Raw genomic sequence first — 23,419 nt, 5'->3', positions numbered from 1 at the left:
GTTCCGTACTAATTTTATAATTTTTTAATACTGCAGAGTCCCTAGATATCCTTGAAAGTTGGGTTCTTGAATTATTTAGCAGTGTCAAAAAAGGCCCTCTGGTAAATCCAGACAGAGGAAGTGAACTTCCAATTTGGAAGGTTGGTAAACTTTATTGGTTAGAGGCAGTTAAAGATGTTCATATCCTTGATTTATCATGGACGCTGCCTTCTCTTCGAAAAGGGTACTTGAAGAAAGCTGAAGATTATCTGGCTCATCTACTGGGGCATGGTAAGGTGTACTAGATGTGTGTCTTACCTTTGGTTTCAAGTCAAGCATATGTTACAATGTAACGGAGGTCTTATCAGTAGTTCTTGTTGCTTCATATCAAAGATATATTACCAGGCACCTTGTTATGCATTATAGTTGCCTATTGCCATGCTTCTGCTTCCCTTTATAGTATTGTTTTCAGGCTGCATTGCTTGTTAGCTTTTGCCTGCAGTTGGTTAGACAGACTGTCATGTGTTCAAGTGCAGTCGATCAGCATCATAATTGGGTAATGATACATTTAGTAAGACATCATCCGGGGCTAAGAGAACACTATCATATAAAATCTAATGCTGCTTAAGCTGATTTAGACTTGGAAGATACAATTTTGGTATCTCTAATCTCTATTTTCCCTTTGGTGTGTTTATATGCCATATTCGTTATTTGAGTTGTTTTGTGTCGTGACCTTACTTGATCTAAGTTGTGCGGACTCTTCACTTACGGTGCCGCACCCGTGTTGACACAACATGGGCGTGGGATCCGTACCGGATATGGTCAATCGATTTAGGGTACTTTGACCAAAATTGATAGAGAAGTTCAAGACAGAGACAATGATTTTTGAAATAAAAACGAAAGTTAGGGTGAAATCTTATAGGCATATGTTTTTTTGTAGTTAGTAGATATTTGTATTAAAAATTCAACAACCAGAAGGTGGTTTAAAGATATTTACAGGTCAACATCACTGTTGAATGTGCAATGAACTCAAGAAGTCTTATCATGGCCTCTATTTCATTTGCAATAGCCCCATTACACCAAAAAACAGTAAGGAGATGCATCAGTACTTAATATAATTACAGATTCAAACTTGCTCTAAAGCATTCACGTATTCATTCCCTTCCAAATAGTCCACCATAACTTAGGCATATTTTATAACTCTATTTTTGAATAATTGAATTATTTTTAGCTGAATCCGCACCCGTATCCATACCCCGAATCTTGTTTAGATCATTGAAGGATCTGACCTCTAGATGAGCACCTGTATCGGACACCCGCACCCGAGTCCAAGCAACTTAGTACTTGATAACAGTCTCTAAGAAATTTATACTGTATCATTATCACACTTAGATTCACTAGCAAATTTTCAGTTGTGATGATTGTGGCTGGTAAATTTAAATTCTGTGCTTGTACAAGTGTGCTTTTACTTGATGAAGGTGGTAGTTTTATTGAGATCTGAGCATTGAGAAAATTAAAATGTTTCAGAAGGAAAAGGTTCCTTGCTTTTCTTCCTAAAGGCTAGAGGCTGGGTAACATCAATATCTGCTGGCGTTGGTGATGAAGGAATGCATCGCTCCTCATTTGCGTACATATTTGGCATGTCAATACATCTAACTGATTTTGGCTTGGAAAAGGTTGTTTACTTTGCTTCCCTTATTTTTCTGATCAAAATTTCATATTGAACAATCATTTGACATACTTCTCATAATCATTGATGCTTGTAAAGCTTCCAGTATAATTTGTGTGGAAAGACAACCTTTTGATGCATGAATGTTAATTGATAGTCAGGAGAAGTATCTTTGCTTTATAAAAATATTAGATCTTTAGTAGCTTAAATCATGCTGATACTAGAATATGAACATGTAGGTATGCGGATCCATTAAATAATTAAGATGGGAATTCTGACCAGGAAAAAAGATCCTTAAGAGGGAAACTATAGCTTTTTGATCAGTAACAACTGTGTCCTCAATCACAAGCTAGTTGGGGTCAGTTATATAAATTCTCATTAACCATGTTGTTCTATTTAGACTCGTAGCAATCCAATATTTGAAGATTTAGGTTTTCTACTTGAAGTTCTCTACATTTTCTATTGACATATTAAATCTCTGACAAGACTAAGACTCCTAACAAACTAAACCTTAATTACAATTAATTGGCATCTTCCATAATACTTTTTCCCCTTCGGATGTGCTCTACTTTGTGCTAAGACTTTATAGATTCCATATATTGATCCCCAGAGATTGTATTTCTATGTCGTTTTAGGGCTACCTTGTCCCCTTACCTTTAATCACCATGGTTTCACACTTTAGACCGTCGCTTCTGGAAGTTGTGATGTAGGACATGAATGAATGAACCATTTCATGTGACCTATTCGCTCACTTTTGTTTGGTTGCTAATGAACCTTAACTGATCCACTGGAAATGTGCTACCTCTCGCCAACACATGTACCATGTTATTCTATTCACCTAAGGCAGATGATAAGAAATTACGACACCTAGTATTCTTTTTTTTTTCTCTATTGGGACTTGAACTGTTGTTTACAAGGCCATCTCTCTCATTTTATCCTTTATGTGTACTATGCATCTTCTGCCGAATGTGATCATTTATAATCTTATCGGTCATTTATAATCTTATATGACAGCATATCCATCTTAAATAGTGAGAATTGAACCCACCTATTACTATGAAGGAGACTCTCACTGGTACCCCATAAGCTATAAATCTTTGTGTGGGTTAACTGGAATTTGAACTCATGCCTGTATCGCCCCCCCCCCCCCCCCCCCCCCCCCCCCCTTAGTTGCTCCATTACTTCCTCCTTATTAGTAAATTTAACCAACCACAATGCTTTAAATAGAGTCAAGTAAGGTCTCAACTTACCTAATTTGAAGTCCAATGATCACACTCTTTCTAGTATTTTTCGAAAAACAGCAATTAGGAATAGAGAATATATATCAAAGAAAGGTCTAACTGTTGGAATCATTTTTTCCATTGCTATTTGATACATTTCGGTCATTAACATTAGTGAATTAGGTGAAAGTGCGGAAAGAGAGGGATTCGAACCCTCGGTAAACAAAAGTCTACATAGCAATTCCAATGCTACGCCTTAAACCTGTCACGTCCCAAAATACCCGCTAGACGTGATTGACACCCAGCAAACACCACCCGCCAGGCGAATCATATATCATACTCTTAATTATTTACAAAAGCACTAAAAGAAAATAAGTGCAGGTCCAATAACGTTATTAATGATAAAAATGCGAAATAGTCGCCAATCAAGTCCATAATCGATTTATGAAAACCAACCAACGCTAAGATAAAAAGAATCTCTAGCCCACATCCCACGCTAAGACCATGGAGCATCTAACAGAGTTACATGAGTTTGAGTGTCGGGCATGTAAACCCAAAATAAAAGAAATAACTAGAAATAAACTAGATAAAGTTGAAATGACTGCCTCCACGAACAATGCGGTGGCTCACCTCAGCAACAGAGTTCACTCACGAAGTCTTCAATTACCAGCCTCGTTCTCAACGACAGTATCTGCATGGACGTGCAGGTAAGGAGTGAGTTATACATAAATATAACCCAGTAAGATCCTCGACCCGCCACTTCAACTACCCCTGGAACAAGTGTTAGAAAATACAAACACACAACAAGCACAAAAATATTATGCACATGAATATATTATTATATAATAGCAACCAAGGTCCAAACCACTGTTTATCAAATATATTATATATCTCAACACAATTTACACTACGAACCGTCATAAGTGGCAGTTAAAGAATTAGTCAACACTATGAATCCACGGCAACATACACAATGTGCCAAATATGTCAGGAAGCGTACACAATGCTAAGGGAAGCATACACAATGCCCCAATATAATCAAGAAGCATACACAATGCTAAGGGAAGCATACACAATGCCCCAATATCATGGCTCACAGTTATATCACATCACAAAATAATTTATAAAGAGAGTTTTGGATTATTTGAAAATATAGTATATGCGGTTGGCCTTAAGAACCACCGATTCTGCCAAGCACACGCTCGCCCCAACACATGGACCAGGCAGACAAAACATATTTTTAAAACGGGTTTTGAAAAGCAAGTACCCAAAGCTTAAAGTCTCACTTACCTCAAATTCACAATTCAAGCACACTTCCCAATAAATCAAAACTGTGTTCTCGAGTCTCCGGATTGCCTCAAACTACACAAAAACGGATTTAGAATGGTCAAAACCCTTAGGGTAAACCACTTCTATATTTTTAGAGGCTTAAACGGTTAAAGTTAAATTTTAAAGGACGAAAACGCCCTCTGGTCAATGTGTTCAAAACCCGACAAGACTTATGTTTTCGGAAAGGCCTTAACGAGAGGATTCCAACGATATATAGAAGTCTAAAATCCGACGCTATTTGCCCTTTTTTTTTTCTCTCCTTTTCCTTTTCTTTTTTGGGCTTGGCCCACTAAATTGCTTCTTTTTCTATTTTCTCTTTAATTCTAATTACGAATTTCTTTTCTTTTAAATTCCTTTTAGCTAAAATTACCAACTAAACCCTTATTTAAAAATTGTGTTATTACAAAACCACTCGGCCATCTCTCCTACATAATGATTATGACCCAAAAACCAAGTGAATAGCGAGTCAGTCATAAACAATTATTGATTGGATAGGTATGACCAATCCATTCTAACTAGAAAAATCGAGAATTTTGCACCTTTAGGATTACATAATCATCTATACTTAGGTTGATTGGTGGCTTTAATATCTAACTTTTTCTTTTCTATAGATCCATGAGATCATTGGCTTTGTCTATCAATACCTCAAGCTCCTGCGTCAAAATTCTCCTCAAGAGTGGATATTCAAGGAACTCCAAAATATTGCAAATATGGAATTTAGATATGCAGAGGAGCAACCTCAAGATGATTATGCTGCAGAACTTGCTGGTTATCTACCTTTCCTTGTGTATTTCTGGATCTCTTTCTGCTTACAACAACATTGAGACAGACAGTCGGTTGATCCAACCTTTTGCAAGTTGCTGAAACTGTTCTTTTCTTTGAATAAATTATTGTTTTCAGAATATGTAATCTGGCACCCCCATTTAGTGTTCTGACCAACTCAAAGGATCCATTGAATAGCACAAAAGAAATGTTTCCTATAATATCTTAGTTCTTGTGAAATTTTAGGATAACATGAGGTGAGCAGTTTGGGGTGGGTGGGCTTGTGGTCTGTGAAGCAACCGTTAAGCACGATCTGGTAGTTGAACACTTGAGGTCTTTGAATACGTTCTTGATGACAAGAAGAAGCCTCTTCATTTCCCACTTATCCTTAAAACAAAAAACTCCTTTGTTTCCCCGTAGCCAATAGGGTCCAGAAGTAAGAGAGATTAGTTTTAACTCTTTCTTGTGAAATTGTACCTTGACTAAAAGAGGCATACAAGTATTACATACATGCTCATCCTGTACCTATGCTGGTGTGATGATGCAATTAGTCAAGGTATGACAACACCACCATTATCTCTTTAAAAGAAGTTTGCTCACCTTTTTCATGGGGATCTTGGTGTGAGTAGTTGGTGGTATGCAACAAGCTTGTTACTTTATCTGTAGAAAGTTGTTCAGAATCCCTTTCATACTTTTCCTTCTTTATATAATAGGCATGATGTGTAACAGGGGAACTCTTGTATTTCTCAATTATATTTCTCATGTCTACTAATATAGCTTCTTTGCTGCAGAGGGTTTACTTGTTTATCCTCCCAAGCATGTCATTTATGGTGACTACGCATATGATGTTTGGGATGCAGAGTTCATAAAGTATGTTTTGGATTTCTTCAGGCCCGAGAACATGAGAGTTGATGTTGTGACGAAGTCTTTTCAGAAGTCAGATGGTAACTTCCACAACCTCATTTTTCTTAGCATTTCAAGTTTACAGTAACATATTTGTATTGTAAAGATGACTTTGTTTACAGTAGCATCTTTTTCTTGTAAAGATGACTTTGGTACCAATTCTGTTGATCAAGAAAAAGTGTAGACAATGGGTTTCAGGTAGGCGTCACCAGCTTAAAGCTTAGAATATCAATTCAATTGAATGGAAGAATGAACTATGTTGTGATTGGAGATCTTGTGTGTAATGTCCATTAGCTTATTTTATATATAGATAGCTTGGGTGTGCATGGATATGACAAACTGCAAGTTGATATACGACATTGAAAAGTTTTTTTTTTTTTTTTTTTTTTTTTTTTTAACAAAAAAGAAGAAAAAGTCCTAGCCAACAGAATAACTACCCCAATGAAGAGTATTGGAAAGTTCATGAGCACCTTTACCAGACATTTTCTTAACCTAAGTGGATAATCTAAGATATCATACTGTAAATGGTGAAGATTCTGTTTTGCAACCAAGGGTGTGGTCTAGTGGTCAATGAAGTTGGAGAGAGTTCACCATAAGGTCAAGTTCAAATCCCAGTGGAGGCAAAAAACACTAGTCATTTCTTCCAATCTGCCTAAACGTTGGTGGGCAGAGTTACTCAGTACCTTTGCTGGTGGGAGGTAGCAGATATCCGGTGGAACAGTCTAGGTGTGCACAAGCTGATCAGGGCACCTCCATCATTAAAAAAAAAAAAAGATTCTGTTTTAGATCATCTACTATATCTTTATTCAGTAGGCCCTAGTCAGGCAAATCAAACTGTCTGCCGATCTCTTCTTCTACGTTTACGATGTAGGTTCTATGCCATAAAAAGATGGTGGAACATTAAAATGAGCCAAATACATCGATGACCCCTTAAGCTTGGCACTAATTTTCATTTAGACAGCTAACCTTCAGGAGTGACCTATTGAACACTTCAACTTGTCAAATTTGTGTATTGAATCATAAGTGCTGACATGGCAGGTCTCGTGTTTCACAGTTAAAATTAAGCGTGAAAAGTAACTCAATTGTGCTGGCATAGTTACTAAAATAAGCTTTTTCCCTCTCTTGAGAAAGAGAAGCCTTCCCGGGTTTTCTTCATCTTCTCTCTTCATTTTTCTTTAGCTAAAATAACCCAGAAATGTATCTATGCCAGTCACAATTTACAACTCATTATTATACTTTCTCTCCGAAGGGGAGCCTTGGCGTAACTGGTAAAGTTGCTGCCATGTGACCAGGAGGTCACGGGTTCGAGCCGTGGAAACAGCCTCATGCAGAAATGCAAGGTAAGACTGCGTACAATAGAACCTTGTGGTCCGGCCCTTCCCCGGACCCCGCGCATAGCGGGAGCTTAGTGCACCGGGCTGCCCTTTTTATTATACTTTCTCTCCATTGTCCAGAAAGAATAGCAATTTGCTAATAAATCTGATCTCTTGTATATAAATTTCCCTCACCACTAGTTTGCTTCTTTTGCCCTTCTCCAAGGATGACCTCCTTCTCTACCTCCTTGCTTAAAGTAAACTACAACTGCGTTAATGAAACTCTTAAATTGCTGGGTATTTCTCCCTTCGTGTACTCTCATTTCTCAAGCCCATTTTTTGCCGTGTTCCTAGAGAAAAAAGGGCAGCCTGGTGCACAAAGCATCCCGCGTTAGCAGGATCCGGGGAAGGGCCGCTCCCCAAAGGGTGTGATGTAGACAGCCTACAGTAATGCAAGCATTAGTGGCCGCTTCCACGGCTCAAAACCGTGACCTATAGGTCACAGGGAGACAACTTTACCGTCGCTTCAAGGATCCCCTGCACCGTGTTCCTAGAGAAGTGAAATTTTATTTTCTAACACCAATCTGATCTTCCTCTGCAACTGATTCTGTCAAAATCCTAAACAGCTAAAGCTTCATCCTTCACTCCATTCCTCTACTGTATCAATACTTGGGAGTTTTAGAAGCCATCTGCAGGCCATCGAGTTCACCACTTGGTATTCTCTCCAATTTCCATGAAAAAGATCGATAAAAAGATGACCCTTCTGAGAAAGAGTGAGTTTTATGTGTAATGGGTGTTTCTCTGATTTTTGGGACCAGAAGAAAAAGGAACAAAAATGAAAAAGAAAAAAAAAAGATTCTATAGACACATATCTTCCAAGTTCAAGTGTTCAATAGGTTTCACCCTAAGATAAGATGTCTAAATGAAAAATAGTGTCAAGTTTAAGGGGTTGTCGATGTATTTAGCCTTAAAAATATGATTAGCTGATTAACAATAAAAAGCCAAGAAGATGATTAGCTGATTCTTCCTCTTTCTTACGAAGAATATTTTTGATATGTGAGAATCAATTTGCTAATCTGAATCCTCCAAGTCGAAGATTATACCAAAGTCAAACTATCCCATACATGCTGTCCATATCAAAATTTAAACCTCAGAGTTGCACAACTTTTCCAATTAAGTTCTCCATGGAAAATGATCATAAACTGTCTTCAAGATATGAGATTTTAGTTATATGGTTTGCAGTGTTTCTCTGATTTTTGGGACCAGAAGAAAAAGGAACAAAAATGAAAAAGAAAAAAAAAAGATTCTATAGACACATATCTTCCAAGTTCAAGTGTTCAATAGGTTTCACCCTAAGATAAGATGTCTAAATGAAAAATAGTGTCAAGTTTAAGGGGTTGTCGATGTATTTAGCCTTAAAAATATGATTAGCTGATTAACAATAAAAAGCCAAGAAGATGATTAGCTGATTCTTCCTCTTTCTTACGAAGAATATTTTTGATATGTGAGAATCAATTTGCTAATCTGAATCCTCCAAGTCGAAGATTATACCAAAGTCAAACTATCCCATACATGCTGTCCATATCAAAATTTAAACCTCAGAGTTGCACAACTTTTCCAATTAAGTTCTCCATGGAAAATGATCATAAACTGTCTTCAAGATATGAGATTTTAGTTATATGGTTTGCAGTGTTATCAAAGGCGCGCTTTAAGCGCGCTGAAGCCCTGAAGCGAGGCTCAAAACATGTTGAGCGCTTCACCTCGCTTTATGTGCGCTTCAGTGTCGTCATCAAGACTCTAAGACATACTTTTCCTTGCCAATGAGCCTCGCTTGAGGAGGTGACACTAGATGATTGATATTTCACTTTATCGTAATATTTTTACAATTTCTTTGTCCATATATTTGTTATTCATGCTTATTATAATTAATCTTGGATTAAACATATATATATATATATTTGTACCATTGCGCTTTTTTTCATTAAAGCCCATGCTTTATTTGCTCTTTGCGCTTAAAGCCCCAGCTGACCTTAGAGCTTTTTTGCGCTTTTCGCTTTTGATAACACTGATGGTTTGACATATCGTATAACTACGCTAGCTTCTCAAGGTAAGGTAAGGTCTGCGTGTACACCACGTTCCCCTGAACCCACTTGAGGGATTACGCTGAGTACAGAAAAGATCGGCTCCACTTCCCTACGCTACCTGTTGTTTTCAGATAAAGTTTGCAAGTAAAACTTCACTTCTTGCAACAATGTGATATGTGGTGAAGGGACTTCTTGTTTGAGTTTTGGATCTGATGATATATGTCTACTCTGTACTGCTGAGGCGTGCGTTAGACATATTTACTTTTGTCGAATGAGCAAAACTCCAGAGGCACCTCAGCCAGCAAGTCTTTTTGTTTCTGGGATGGAGCTTAATATTCATATTTATTCCCCTTTTTTCATTCCTCCCCCCCTCAACTTCTCAGAAGTCAGAAGAGAAAGCCAAAATGTACAGAGTGATCTATATCTCATATATTTTACCTGTGTTTTCCCTTTTCTTGTTTTTCTAAATGGCCTCCTTTTTCTTTCAGATGTTCAGCAGGAACCATGGTTTGGGTCACGATATGTGGAAAAAGATATTCCATCTTCTCTATTTGAGTTATGGAAGGACCCTACAGAAATTAATGTTTGCTTACATTTGCCTGCGAAGAATGAGTTTGTTCCATCTGATTTTTCAATACGTGCTGAGAAGGCTAAGTGTGACTTAGAAAATGCGAAACCAAGATGCATACTTGATGAACCACTGATGAAGATCTGGTACAAGCTGGATAACACATTTAAGCTTCCTCGTGCCAATACATATTTCCGTATTACACTAAGAGGGGGATACAGTAATTTGAAGAAAGCTTTGCTGACTGAATTATTTATTCACCTTCTAAAAGATGAGCTGAATGAGATTACATATCAGGTTATTTACTTGATTATTGCCTTCTACAAAGATGAACAGCTTTTAAATAACTCATTTACGTAAGATCTATTAAGAGCAGGTGTAATACTGTCAAAGTTCTTTTATTCGTGGTCTTTTTAGTTGTTGAATTCTAACATCCATTTTGTGGTATTTGGCTGTTAATGTTGCATCTAAATGCAGGCTAGTGTGGCCAAATTGGAAACTTCTGTTTCTCTATATGGTGACAAGTTGGAACTTAAGGTCTATGGTTTCAATGATAAGCTTCCAGTCCTTTTATCAAAGGTTTTGGCAATGACAAAAACATTTTTGCCAAGGGATGATCGCTTCATGGTATATGCGAATGCTTTTAACATGCTTCCATTGATATGGTTTCCTCTATATTGCTTGTTCTTTTGTTTGAATCTTATGTTTCTCATAATTTCTTTGCTGCTGCTACATTGGAATATCAAGGAAGGAAATAAAAAGGGGAGTGGAAAAGGATTGTTCTGAACATGCACTTCAACTACGGACATTTTTGATTCCCTGTTTACCTATCAGAAACAAAATGAAATGATTCATTTTTTGTGGTGAGAGTTGAAGGAAGAAAATGTAAGAAGTTTAGCACCATTCTTTTAATAGGCTATGCTTGAGGACTGAAAGGATAGCTCATGATCACCAACTCTTTCATTTTCGACTTACTTGTTCACTGTCTCCTCTTTGTGAGTGTTTCATGTATGAACCTGAGTTCTGTTGAGGCCTAAGCAACGTTACTTCTGTTGATAAATTCGCTAGTAAGGTGCTTGTAAATGGGCATGTGTGTAACTGTGTTTACAACCACTATTTGGTGCATGTTAAATGGGCTTGTGTTTATAACCACTATTTGTTGCTGAAGAACTTTTTGGCCCATTTGCATGATTGGTAACTATTCAGCATCTCTAGCATGAGTTAAACGCGTTACCTACATGACCATTTTAGAACATTCTATTTCTGAGATAATGATTTTGGTATAATTGAGATTTAGGTGCTTTATTTCTTGAAATAATGGTGAAGTTTGACAGGTTATCAAGGAAGATATGGTAAGAACTTTGAAAAACACCAATATGAAGCCCTTGAATCATTCGTCATACCTGCGTCTGCAAGTCTTGTGTCAGAGCTTCTGGGACGTGCAAGAGAAGTTGTTCTTGTTGAATGACTTGACTCTCGCTGATCTGAAAGCCTTCATTCCAGACCTTCTTTCCCAGGTGTGCCAGTTAAAGTTATTAATCTCCAGGAGATTGTCAATTGTCATCAACTTATATACAGCTATCTGTGATCTTGACCTTTTTAAGAGCCTTTTTTTTTTTTTTCTGAATGAAGATGGTATTGGTGAATGGTTGTGTATATAAGCAACAATTGAGTGGTTTTATATATGCGCAAAAGCTGGAGGGGAAGTTGAAGCTGTATGTTCCCATAATAAGCAAAAGACAGGATTAAAGTTTTGGTATCATGTTTGTTGTCTTGGCCAATTGTTGCCTTGAAATGACTCAGATGGATAAATAAACTAAGAAATGATACTCCAATTTGCTTGCCAAAATATATAACTGAAGTACTATTTATTGCTAGTTAAGCCTGTGACCTTGATGCATAGTTCTGAGCGCTTTTGGCAAGGAATGTTACTTGTTTCGTAGTTCTAGGTTATCAATATTTACAAGAGGCATTTGGTAACTGGAAAATCCTCAAGCTGGGAATGAATGTATCCTAGGAGATGAGTAAACCTTATGCCTTTTGGGTTCTTTCAGCTATGAATACGATAGGGTAATGGCGTTTATGAGAAAAATAAAAAATCACAAGCAGAACGATAAATCTAAAGCGGCCCCCATCTGCTGAGGCCAGGATTCGATAACTACTGTAGCTGCATGCTTCAAAGAGCTGAAAAGAAGTGTCCAACAAATGTACAGGAAATATTTCGAGTACCTACTTCGAATCTGGCAATAAATTTTTAGCCACTTTTTAGTCTGACTATTTATTGTCTTATATATGGCTGACGTGGTGTTTTACACAGGTGGCACTTCACACTATCCGTTATCTTGTGCCTTGTGATGAATTTCATTGATATACAGTATCGAGGCAACCGTTTGTCACTGACATCTTTATTATTGCAGCTGTATATTGAGGGCCTTTGCCATGGCAATTTGCTGGAGGAAGAAGCACTCAACATATCAAACATATTTAGAAGTAATTTCTCTGTGAAGCCGCTACCATTTGAGATGAGGCATAAAGAGTATGTCATGTGTCTTCCAACTGCCGCTGATCTAGTCAGAGATGTCAGAGTAAAAAATAAACTGGAAACAAACTCTGTGGTTGAGGTAGTTAAAAATGATTCTTTATGCATTTTTTTGGTCTTATATTTCTCTCCTCTCTCTCTCTCTCTATACACACACACACACATCTTTTCAGTTTGTTCAGTTCTTCTAGAAATCCAATGAATCATGTGACTAATCTGTTTTCCTTGTCTGCAGCTGTATTTTCAGATTGAACCTGAAGAAGGCACTTCATTGATAAAATTGAAAGCTGTAATAGATCTCTTTGATGAACTTGTGGAGGAGCCACTTTTTAATCAGCTAAGGTAAAATGAGAGTGTTCACTCTTGTATGACCACCTTTTGAGGCTTCAATAAGTACTCTGACTGCAGATGTATCATCCGATTCGTCTCTAGCTCCAAGCCGTCCTTAATGCAGAGAGTGAATTAAATACAACTTTATTGTGATAAGTGATATGACTTGCATTCTGTGAATCTGACATGCTTTATGTGGCTGTCATATTGGTGTCCAGGCTTGCGTGTAATTTTCTGTTAGTTCTTTTAATCCTGACCCACCTAATGCCACTAGTGTTTTCCTTTCATGCGTCTTTGATATTTTCTGATGGGTCCTTTTACCTCTTTGACACTCTGAGGGACACATCTTCAAGTTTTCTAATGTTATATTAATTTTAGGATATATTTTAAAGCTGCTTCCTTTATCTTTTGAGAACCGTGTGCTTTAGTCCTGGTTATGTATGAAGTAGCAAACATGTCCGTAATCTGTTTACACTTGTTACTTTCTACCATAAGGACTACTTTCACCTTATTAAGTGTTACCTTTTCTTCTCTGAAATAGGACAAAGGAGCAGCTTGGTTATGTTGTTGACTGTAGCGCACGTGTAACATATCGCATAATGGGTTTCTGTTTCCGTGTTCAGTCATCTGACTATGATCCTGTCTACTTACAAGGGAGGATTGACAACTTCTTAAATGGTGTGGAAGAATTACTGGTAAGCATGAATTTTAGTTTTGTTAAGTGGTTCATGAGTTGCTCTCTAATGCTCTGTTTAACTACTTGCTTCTTGTTCTGCTTAGGGTTTTGTCCTAGGACCTTTCAGAAAAGTAAATATGTTTTGAAATACCAAAAGTCTACATTGTGTTGAGATATGTTGCATGGAGTAGGATATACTAGCAGGTTTCACTGTTTGAGAATGCTTTGGCATTAGGAATTCATGTGTGTACAAAAAGGATTATCAATTAGAGCACAGATAAAATGAACTAAGTTGTAAGATCTGAAACTTCGACGCTAGGATAGAATATTATAGTTATTGGCCAGAGACTTTTCATATGCCTAATGGTATTCATTACGAGGAGTTTGTCCCAAATTATATTAGAAAATATTAATTTGCACCATTGGTTGACTGCTGGGATGAGATGAATAGGGAGATTTCAGGCACATTAATTTAAATATTATTCAATTGACAGGACGGTCTCGATGATAAATCTTTTGAGAGCTACAGGAGTGGGTTGATAGCGAAACTTTTGGAGAAAGATCCATCGCTCGCATATGAAACAAGTCGCTTTTGGGGTCAGATCACTGATAAAAGGTATTTGGTCTATGCCATGTTGCACAATGCTGGATATCTAGATATCACCTATTAACTACGAGAGTTTAGAAATGTGATGATGCTTTGCAGTATAATAGTTTCGGTGATTTAATTGTATTTTTATCATTCTAGTTAACATGAACATGTAGAATCATGTAAGTCTCCACATAGCCTTATTACTTCATGAACATGCCAACAAATTATAAGTTGTAGTTATAACGTGGCAGCTTATTACATTTTCGTTATGGTGATATGTTAGCGTGATTTATAATGACTCCCTCGATCCCATTTTATTGATGGTGTTTGATTGGGCATGGTGTTTAAGAAAGAGCGACTGACTTTTGAAACTTGTGTTCTAAAACAAGCCATAGGTATTTTTTTGGCTGTAAATCATTCTTTTAAGGGTAGAATAGGAAGTTTAAGGTTATTTTTTTCTTCTAAATACAAAAAGGTATCATTCTTTTAAAATGTTTTCAGACCACAATCCTATCATGTTGACTTGTGGAAACTGGGAGTTCAAAAAATCGTACTTTAAATTTGAAAATTGGTGGTTGGGGGTGGAGGGATTCAAAGACGGTTATAAACTGGTGGAATTCCTCTCCAGTGACTGGCAGACCTTGCTTTGTGTTAGCTTCAAAGCTTAGACTTCTCAAAGGACAATTAAAAGAGTGGATTAAGGAGAACAGAGGGGATTGGAAGCAGAGGAAAGGTAATATTCTAAACCAACTCAGCAGCTTGGAGATTATACAAGAACAGAGACCTTTGACAGATGATGAACTTATTCAAAAGAATCATTTGGCAATGGAGTTTGAGGAAGAAGGCAAAAGGGAAGAGATAGTCTGGAGACAGAGGTCCAGGATCCAATGGTTGAAGGAAGCGGATAAAAGCACAAAGTATCTCCACAGAATTGCTACTGCACATAAGAGGAACAATACAATAGATTCTTTGGAAGTAAATGGCAACACTATCACAGATTCAGCAGAATTAAAAGATGCAATTCAGCCATTTTATCAACAGCTTTATCTGGAGACTGAAGCCTCGAGACCAGATTTCCAGATTCAAGACAATGCTGGTATGTCTAGTGAGGATAAGGAGTGGTTGGAGAGATAATTTGAAGAGGAAGAAATTCTAGGATGCATTAGACTGTGTGCCTCTGAAAAGAACCAGGTCCTGATGGATTTCCTATGAGTTTCTTTCAAGTTTTTTGGGAGGTGTTGAAGCTAGATATCATAAGTAGAATTCAATACTTCCATACACAACAGGGATTTGAGAGGAGCTTTAATGGCACATTTGTGGTTTTCTCTCCAGAGAAGGTGGGGGCATCAGAGCTTAGAGACTTCCGACCTATAAGCTTGATCACCGGGATGTATAAGATCATTGCAAAGATTTTGGCAGAAAGATTGAAGAAAGTGATTAACAGTTTGGTTAATAAACACCAGATGGCTTTCATCAAGTGTAGACCAATCATGGATGCTGCTCTAATTGCTAATACTTCCATACACAACAGGGATTTGAGAGGAGCTTTAATGCCACATTTGTGGTTTTCTCTCCAAAGAAGGTGGGGGCATTAGAGCTTAGAGACTTCCGACCTATAAGCTTGATCACCGGGATGTATAAGATCCTTGCAAAGATTTTGGCAGAAAGATTGAAGAAAGTTTGGTTAATAAACACCAGATGGCTTTCATCAAGTGTAGACCAATCATGGATGCTGCTCTAATTGCTAATGAATGTGTGGATTCTAGACTAACGGGGGAGGCTCCTGGAATCAGTTTTATCAAAAGTGAAAAGCGCAAAAAAGCTCTATGGTCAGCTGGGGCTTTAAGCGCAAAGCGCAAATAAAGCTGGGGCTTTACTGAAAAAAGGCGCAATGGCGCAAAAATACAAATATATATGTTTAGTCCAAGACTAATAATAATACGCTTGAATAACAAATATATGGACAAAGAAATTGTAAAACATTACGATAAAATGAAATATCAATTATCTAGTGTCATCTCTTCAAAAGAGGCTCATTGGCAAGGAAAAGTATGTCTTAGAGCCTTGATGATCGCTTCAGGGCGTAAGTGTGCCTTTGACAACACTGCCTGGAATCTTGTGTAAACTAGATGTAGAAAAGGCCTATGACCATGTTAATTGGGATTATCTGCTGAACATCCTCAGGCAAATGGGCTTTGGTGAGAGGTGGGTGAATTGGATCAACTTCTGCATCAAGACAGTTAAGTTCTCAGTGCTTGTGAATGGGGAACTGATTGTTTTTTTTTTTTGTTTCACTGAGAAAGAGGGCTCAGACATGGGGACCCTTTGAGGGTGTTTGGGTTGGCTTTTTGTTAAGTGCTTTTTTGCCAAAATGGCTTTTAAGTTCTTTTGTGGTGTTTGGGAAACGTAAATAGTGCTTTTATGCACTTACTTTTAGGCCAAAGAAGTACAAAAATAAGTTTAAAGCTAAAAGTTGGGTATCCCCAACTTATGGCTTTTTGCTTTTAGCTTATAAGCTACTTATAAAAAGCCAATCCAAACACCCTCTTTATCTCCTTTCCTTTTTATCCTAGCTATGGAGGTTTTTGACAGTATGATAAGGTTTCAAATTAGCAAGCAGGAAGAAGATAATTTGAAAATGTGCCATTTGCTTTATGCAGATGACACAATCATCTTCTGTGAACCTAGGGTTTAACACAGCATGTATATCAGAATGACTTTGGTAGTTTTTGAAGCTTGTTCTGGGTTAAAGTTGAATTGGAGAAAGAGCATTCTTTTTCCTATTAAGGAAGTTCCTAATATCCAAACTTAGCTGGGCATCTTGGGTGCAGGATGGAAACTTTGCCAACAGTCTATCTTGGAATGCCTATGGGACATAGACACAAGGCAGTGGAAGTTTGGAATGGAATCATAGAGAATATAGAGAACAAGTCGGCAAGATGGAAGGCCTAATATCTCTCTTTATGGAGTAGGCTCACACTGATTAACTCTGGTTTAGACTCTTTGCCTACTTATGTGATGTCATTGTTCCCAATCCCTATGAAAGTGGTGAAGAAATTAGGCAAGTTAAGAAGAAAATTTATGTGGTAAGGCAACAAGGATGGCAAAGGGTATAATTTGGTAAAATGGAAAACAATTCAGCTTAGCGAGAAACAAGGGGGGATGGGCATCAGAAGCCTGAGGATCCATAATAAAAGCCTCCTGATGAAGTGGCTATGGAGGTATAATGAAACAGTGTTATTAAAAGCACTTAAAAGAGTGAAGCGAGGTGAGACAAAGCGACGGGTCTGCGCTTTTGTTCCCTTAAGTGGGGGGACATAAAAGAAGTGTTTGCTTCAGAAGAAGCGGGAAGCGAGGTGAGGCGTGAAGCATCGCTTTTGGTAAAAAAGTGAGGTTTTTGAAAATTTAATTGAAATAAGGGTCAATTTTAGGTCTAATTTTAAAACAAGTGCAATGGACTTACGGATCTTCTTCGCTGCTCTTCTTCTCCTCCAATTAACCCTTATTTCAATTAAATTTTCAAAAACCTCATTTTTTTTGCCAAAGCAACGCTTCACGCCTCGCCTCGTTTCTCTCTTCTTCTGATAAAGCGAACGCTTTTCTGATGTCGCCTCGCTTCAGGGAACAAAAGCGCAGAACCGTGGCCTCACTTCACGCTTTAAGCGCCGAAGCGTGCGCTTTTAATAACACTGGGGGTGGGGATTTGGAATCCATCAGAAGTTTGTGGAACAAGCTGAAGGAAGACACATACTAAGAGTGGGATTTTCCAGTTCTTAGGATACCAGTTAAAAGAAAAAGGTATCATTCTTTTTGGGACAAACTAAAAAGAAAGTTTACCACATAAAATGGGACAAGGGCAGTAATATAGTAGTTTATCGAAGAGGTAACTGTACTTTGCCAAATTGTGCGACCTGTCAGCTCGTATGGTGACAAAGGAAGTTTCTCAATTGATGGTGATGGTATGTAGTTACCCAATATGCTTCTGAGTGGAGCAAAATCGGGTATTTGACGCAAGTTGAAATGTCACCAGGATGGATACATGTGATGACTTATGTCACGGAATCCTCTGTCGGACCTGTGTCAATCCAACTCAATTTGGGTGTGGATGTGTCCTTGAGGAGATGACTGAGAGGTAGTTTCAATTCCTAGCATTAGTAGGTTGTCCTGTCAATTAGTCCATGTTCAGCGAGTTGGCTTGAGCACCATCATGCAAAGGAAAAAAAAAGTAAAAAAAAATAATGTGGGTGTGGGATAAACACTAGATTTGATCAATTTACCTATGTGGTCTACAGTTATGGCTGAGAAGCCTAGGTTGGCTGGGTTTTCTGGTTTCAATTTTTGGGTTATACACCACATACATATATATAAAAAGTAAAGGGTATTTACAGTACCAGTTTCTCAAAAAAAAAAAAAAAAAAAAAGTAAAGGGTATCTGAGGTGCTCTTATTTTGGGGATTTGTTGGTTTGTGATGATCGGTTGGTCACAAATTAATTAGAGCGTGCAGGTATATGGAAATGCTCTGAATCGCTATCGATGCAGTGGGGTGTGTGTGATTGATCTGCTGGCTGTATATATTAAATGGCTATTATATTTTTCAGGACAAACTGGCTTGGGAAGGAATTAGCTTAATTCAAATCCGAGCAGCTCGCCTTTTGCTTTGTCTAAGAAGTGTACATCTTTTGTATATTTGTTCATTGCTTAAAAAATTAAATACGTAACATCTTTCCAAAATGGTTTTAACAGCATGGTGGCGCTAGTATAGTCATAGCCCAGCAGAATTTGCTTCTCTAGTAATCTATCCAGTGCCTTCTGCTTCTAATTCTGTGGTGTCCAATCCAAAAAGATGCAGAAGAAGCTTTTCATTTTTCCCAGCAACTGACGGGCTTAAACATTTCATGTGATGGCAGTTAAGACTTATAATGAATCATTGTTGTCAAATGAAATAGAAAAAGAAATACTTCATGTTTAGTGTGCACCTCAACTCTGTTTAATTGGTTTTCAGGTACATGTTTGACATGTCTGAGAAAGAAGCAGAGGAGCTGCGGAGAATCCAAAAAAGTGATTTAATTGAGTGGTACCATGCCTACTTAAGACGACCATCTCCCAAGTGCCGGAGACTGTCTGTTCGGTTATGGGGTTGCAACACTGACTGGAAAGATGCTGATTCGCCTGTAGCATCTGCTCAGGTCATCAAAGACCTTACTTCCTTCAAGAAGTCGGCCAAGTTTTATCCAAGCCTATGTTGAGAACTTTAAATTCCTGTATTATTAGTGTTGGCTAGACATCTATAGTCTTGAGGTCTTTTATTTATCGTTTGAACACGCGGAAAAATTATTTAAGGTCTTCATCATAGAAGATATGGAAGATTCAATTTAGCAAAGCTAAATAACTGTATTCGTTGATTGATATAGGGGGAAGTTTGTACTTGCATGTTCCAAGGTATATAGCCTTGTATCTTGCGATTCCATCTGGTGTCACGGGATACTTGTTTTCCATTTGATTACTTGTATTCAAGATCAGCTGATACTCCCTATCTTGTGTTGTCTTGTGCTTCTACAGTTGTGGCACTCCCTATCATTTTGGAGGCCATTGTATGTCAAATATTTATGTGAAACTTCGTAACCTTTGTCTACAAACTCGATATGAAGAAACAGATTGGCTTTGTTAATAAAGCTGAAGGTTTGTAATAGCTAAATAATTCATTATTCTCGCAAAACCATATTCTTAAGGCTTAATAGATAAATAGCTCCTCAAACTTGCCAGCAAAATTAATTTAGACACGAGAGCTATATTACTTCTTCCAATTAAGCACCTTAACACATGATAAAATATTCTTATAAGACACTTCTAGTTCAAAGTTCGGATTTTTTTTGTGCATGATTTCAAATGCCCATTATGTAAATAAGTTAATCACTTAAAATATGTTATCTTCTTTAATTGTACACATTATCGTCAATTTAAATATGTTTAGGTTTTATGATTTATTGCGGCTAATTCGTAATGTTAAAGGAGGTGAGATATATTCAATTGCGTGATACTTTGTTATTATGCATGACTAGTATGCAATAGCATTTTCACTATTTGTCGTGGCTCATAATTAGTATGTATTAGTGTTTTAAAAAGCGGTGGCGTAAGGCGAGGTGTTTTATAAATGCCTCGGCGAGGTGTAAGTCTCGAGACATGGGGCGTAAGCCCCATGGATAGTTAATTTTTAGTATTTTATAAATTAATAAAATAAACATATAAATAAATTAAAAATTAAAAAAATTAGTAGGAAAATGTATATATCTATTATTAACATGCTAACATGTCCACGAACCATAAAATAATCTTGAAAAAGGGAAAGATGTAGGCATTACACCAATAATATGACTATGGTGAAACATAATTAGAGTTGTAAAAATGATGATCTATCCTAATAATTTAAAGATAAAAATGACAATAATATAAAGTCATTATTTAAAACCTAAAACTAGATAACAAATTAATACTTATTCTAATACAAATAGCTAGAATAGAGTTTGCAAAAACGTTATCTAAACTGGAGCGATACCAAAAGAAATTCTAAAACTAAAAACTATCTTGAAAAGGATAAATTGAAGAAAATAAAGCATAAAGAAGGAAAATGCAAGCATGGAAGCATAGTAAGAATTGGAGGACAAAACTCTTTGCTTTTTGTTTGCACTTTGCATACAAAGGTCTAAAGTGTATATGTTACTCCGTAAATAACAAAAAGAAAAGATTATAAAATTAGGATAAACAATTAGAAAAAACCTTTGAATTTTTTGATATTTTAGTTTGAGAATTTAATATGAGTTAACTTTTGGATATTTAGTTTTTTTTTTTTTTAAAATAAATAAATAAAATTATTAAGCAATTTTTGCTCAAATTAGAAAAAGTTCTCGGGGCTTACGCCCCAAAGGAACGCCCAGAATGTTGGGCTTACGCCTAGGCAAATGCCCGGAAGATCGGGGCTTACGGCCCATGATAGTTACGCACCACCGTACGCCTCAGGGCATTTTTTGTACGCCTAATCCTGGGACTCGTCCCGAAAACGCCTTTTAAAACACTGGTATTTATGACTAAATCGCAATATCTGGCTTTAAAGGGAAGCCAAGTTGCAGTTTAATTTGTATTAGTGCATTTACTTTGTTGTGCGTTCCTGAATATATTTCGATTTTTCTACTAGCTACTGATAATAGTAATAATAAGTATTGAGAAGAGGCTAACATCTATAGTTGAAACTTTCACATCTTGGAATGAAGGGAAATTATTTTGAACTTCTGTTCCTAGATATCTTGCAACGATTGTATTATAACGCCACTGTCAATAGGTTTAGGTTGTTACAAATGAAATTTTGTCAAACGATTTGGACTAGGAAAAACATCATGTTACACCTCGGGAATTTTCCGTTGGTACGCAAGTGAACGAATATCGGAAAGGGATTACGAGCAACGAGTTAGCCAGGACTTAGTGATGTCTTGGAGAAGAGTTATAACGTCCCTTAGATTGGTATTGAAGTGTTGAACAAGTGTTAAGAAGGTTTCGCAAGGATCGGAGATCAAACGAAGTGATGAGAATAAGTTCAGTGAACTGGTGAGTTTTACGGCTCATTATACGGACCGTATAATGTTTTACGGACCGTATAATGGACCGTAAAACCATCACAGTGGAGGATGGTTGCTGGTGGAAATTTTACGGTCAGTTATACGGACCGTATAAATTTATACGGACCGTATAACGAACCGTCAAATGGTCACAGTAAAGGGGTGCAGGCAGACCCATTTCACGGTCTATTATACGGACCGTATAACCATTATACGGACCGTATAATGGACCGTATAGTGGAACCCGACAGATCAGTGGAATGTTATTAAATAAAGGACCAAGTTCATGAAATCATTTCAACATTTCCTCCCTCTCTCTAAAACATCTCTCTACATTTATTATACAAGTTTTCAAGGATTATAAGCCATCAACAACATTAAATAAGTGAATCAAGAGTAAGAACCCATCAAGGATCATCTAAAGTCAAGAAATCCAAATGGAGAAAAACTAGGGTTTTGCTCAAAGTGGAATATTATCAACTAAGGCTTGTTCCTACAACATCGAAGGTAAGATTCATGATATTTATATGTTGTTTAAAGTATTTGAGAGTTAAAATGCTTGGTCATTAGGAGAGAATAGCAAAATGGGTTATGAATGATGAATAGTGACGTTTTTGAGACATAGTTTGGATTGAATCATGATTGTTGTTGTGTTGTGTTGTGATATGAATGTGTTATAGGTGACGTTAAGATCATGAAATAGACATTGTATATGAATGGACGAAGTTGGGTGTTGTGACCATGAACATGGACAAATGAAAGTAAATTGAGAAACCTTGATAATGTGGATAATGTGGATGATTAATGACCATTGATATGATATTATGAATGTATTGTTGACGTTTGGGAGTTGAATTACGATATGGGCAAATGTTGTATAAATAAAGGAGACGCTGTCCGATTTTCTCTAGCTTTGGCCATGTGTGTTAGTTATCGATCCTAACGATAGTATGACTTTAATAAAGGTAGAAACGTGAGCATCGGAGGAGTACGCGCAAGTGTAGAATAGTGCGACGGAAAGGTATGTAAGGCTAACCCTTCTTTCATAAGGCATGGTTCTTGGCCAAATTTCTAATTCCTCTAGATGAGTATGTTGTATGCAAATGATTGACACTCCGAACTCATAAGCTCACGATCCTTAACATGTACTACGATTGTACTACGCCCCTCATATGACGAGTAAGTCTATGATATAGCAGTAACAATCATGATGATGATAGTAATGATAATGATATCAATAATGATGCTAAAGGTGCCTACGGGCTATTATACCTATATGTGCCTATGAAGGGCTATAATGAACCCCGAGCTTATAACGCCGGGTAGAATATATGTATATGAATATGTATGAAGTATGTATACGATTACGAAACGCGCGCGCACGTCTGCAGATGGTACGGATAACCCTGAAGCCTTAGTAGGGCCAGGTAGAAATAACATTGAGCCTTGGTTGGCCAAGTACGTATGAAACATCGAACCTTATGGTCGGGTACGCTATGTATGTATATAAGTGTATGGCTATGTATATAATATGAATATGAATGTGAAAAGACTATGTATACGAATGCGAGCCCTATTATGAAATACGCATGAGAAATGGAAAGTTCCTATGAAAGGCAGGTAAGTGCCATGATGATGATATTATTGTCTTCCCTCCTATGCCATTTCATATATTGTCTATGATGCTTCTACATTGATGTTGATCATGCTTTACATACTCAGTACATTCTTCGTACTAACGTCCTTTTATTTGTGGACATTGCGTCATGCCCGCAGGTGCACAGGGAGACAGACTTGATCCATAGCTGCTTATTCAGAGATTACATAGCGGAGCTCCATTTCCTTCG

General features: G+C 37.3%; 1 protein-coding gene across 4 annotated transcripts in view; it reads left to right on the top strand.

Annotated features, from left to right (window-relative positions):
* Positions 1-19,498, top strand: part of LOC132644096 (nardilysin-like) — a 30,284-nt gene extending 10,786 nt beyond the window's left edge. For 2 of the 4 annotated variants that reach the window (XM_060360651.1, XM_060360654.1), the window contains exons 8-19: positions 37-270; positions 1,507-1,655; positions 4,809-4,965; positions 5,751-5,903; positions 9,748-10,124; positions 10,305-10,454; positions 11,162-11,344; positions 12,245-12,448; positions 12,602-12,708; positions 13,238-13,391; positions 13,867-13,988; positions 18,968-19,498. In XM_060360651.1, the coding sequence (XP_060216634.1) occupies positions 37-270; positions 1,507-1,655; positions 4,809-4,965; positions 5,751-5,903; positions 9,748-10,124; positions 10,305-10,454; positions 11,162-11,344; positions 12,245-12,448; positions 12,602-12,708; positions 13,238-13,391; positions 13,867-13,988; positions 18,968-19,211 (2,234 nt within the window). In that variant the 3' untranslated portion in view covers positions 19,212-19,498. Of the gene's footprint in view, positions 1-36; positions 271-1,506; positions 1,656-4,808; positions 4,966-5,750; positions 5,904-9,747; positions 10,125-10,304; positions 10,455-11,161; positions 11,345-12,244; positions 12,449-12,601; positions 12,709-13,237; positions 13,392-13,866; positions 13,989-18,708; positions 18,872-18,967 lie in introns of those variants that run through there. The other 2 variants (XM_060360652.1, XM_060360653.1) reach the window with 2 other exon arrangements.
* Positions 19,499-23,419: the final 3,921 nt, after the last annotated feature.

Source organism: Lycium barbarum, chromosome 6, assembly GCF_019175385.1.
Source record: "Lycium barbarum isolate Lr01 chromosome 6, ASM1917538v2, whole genome shotgun sequence".
NCBI classification, from domain to species: Eukaryota; Viridiplantae; Streptophyta; class Magnoliopsida; order Solanales; family Solanaceae; genus Lycium; species Lycium barbarum.
This window is presented reverse-complemented; position numbering and strand designations above follow the sequence as displayed.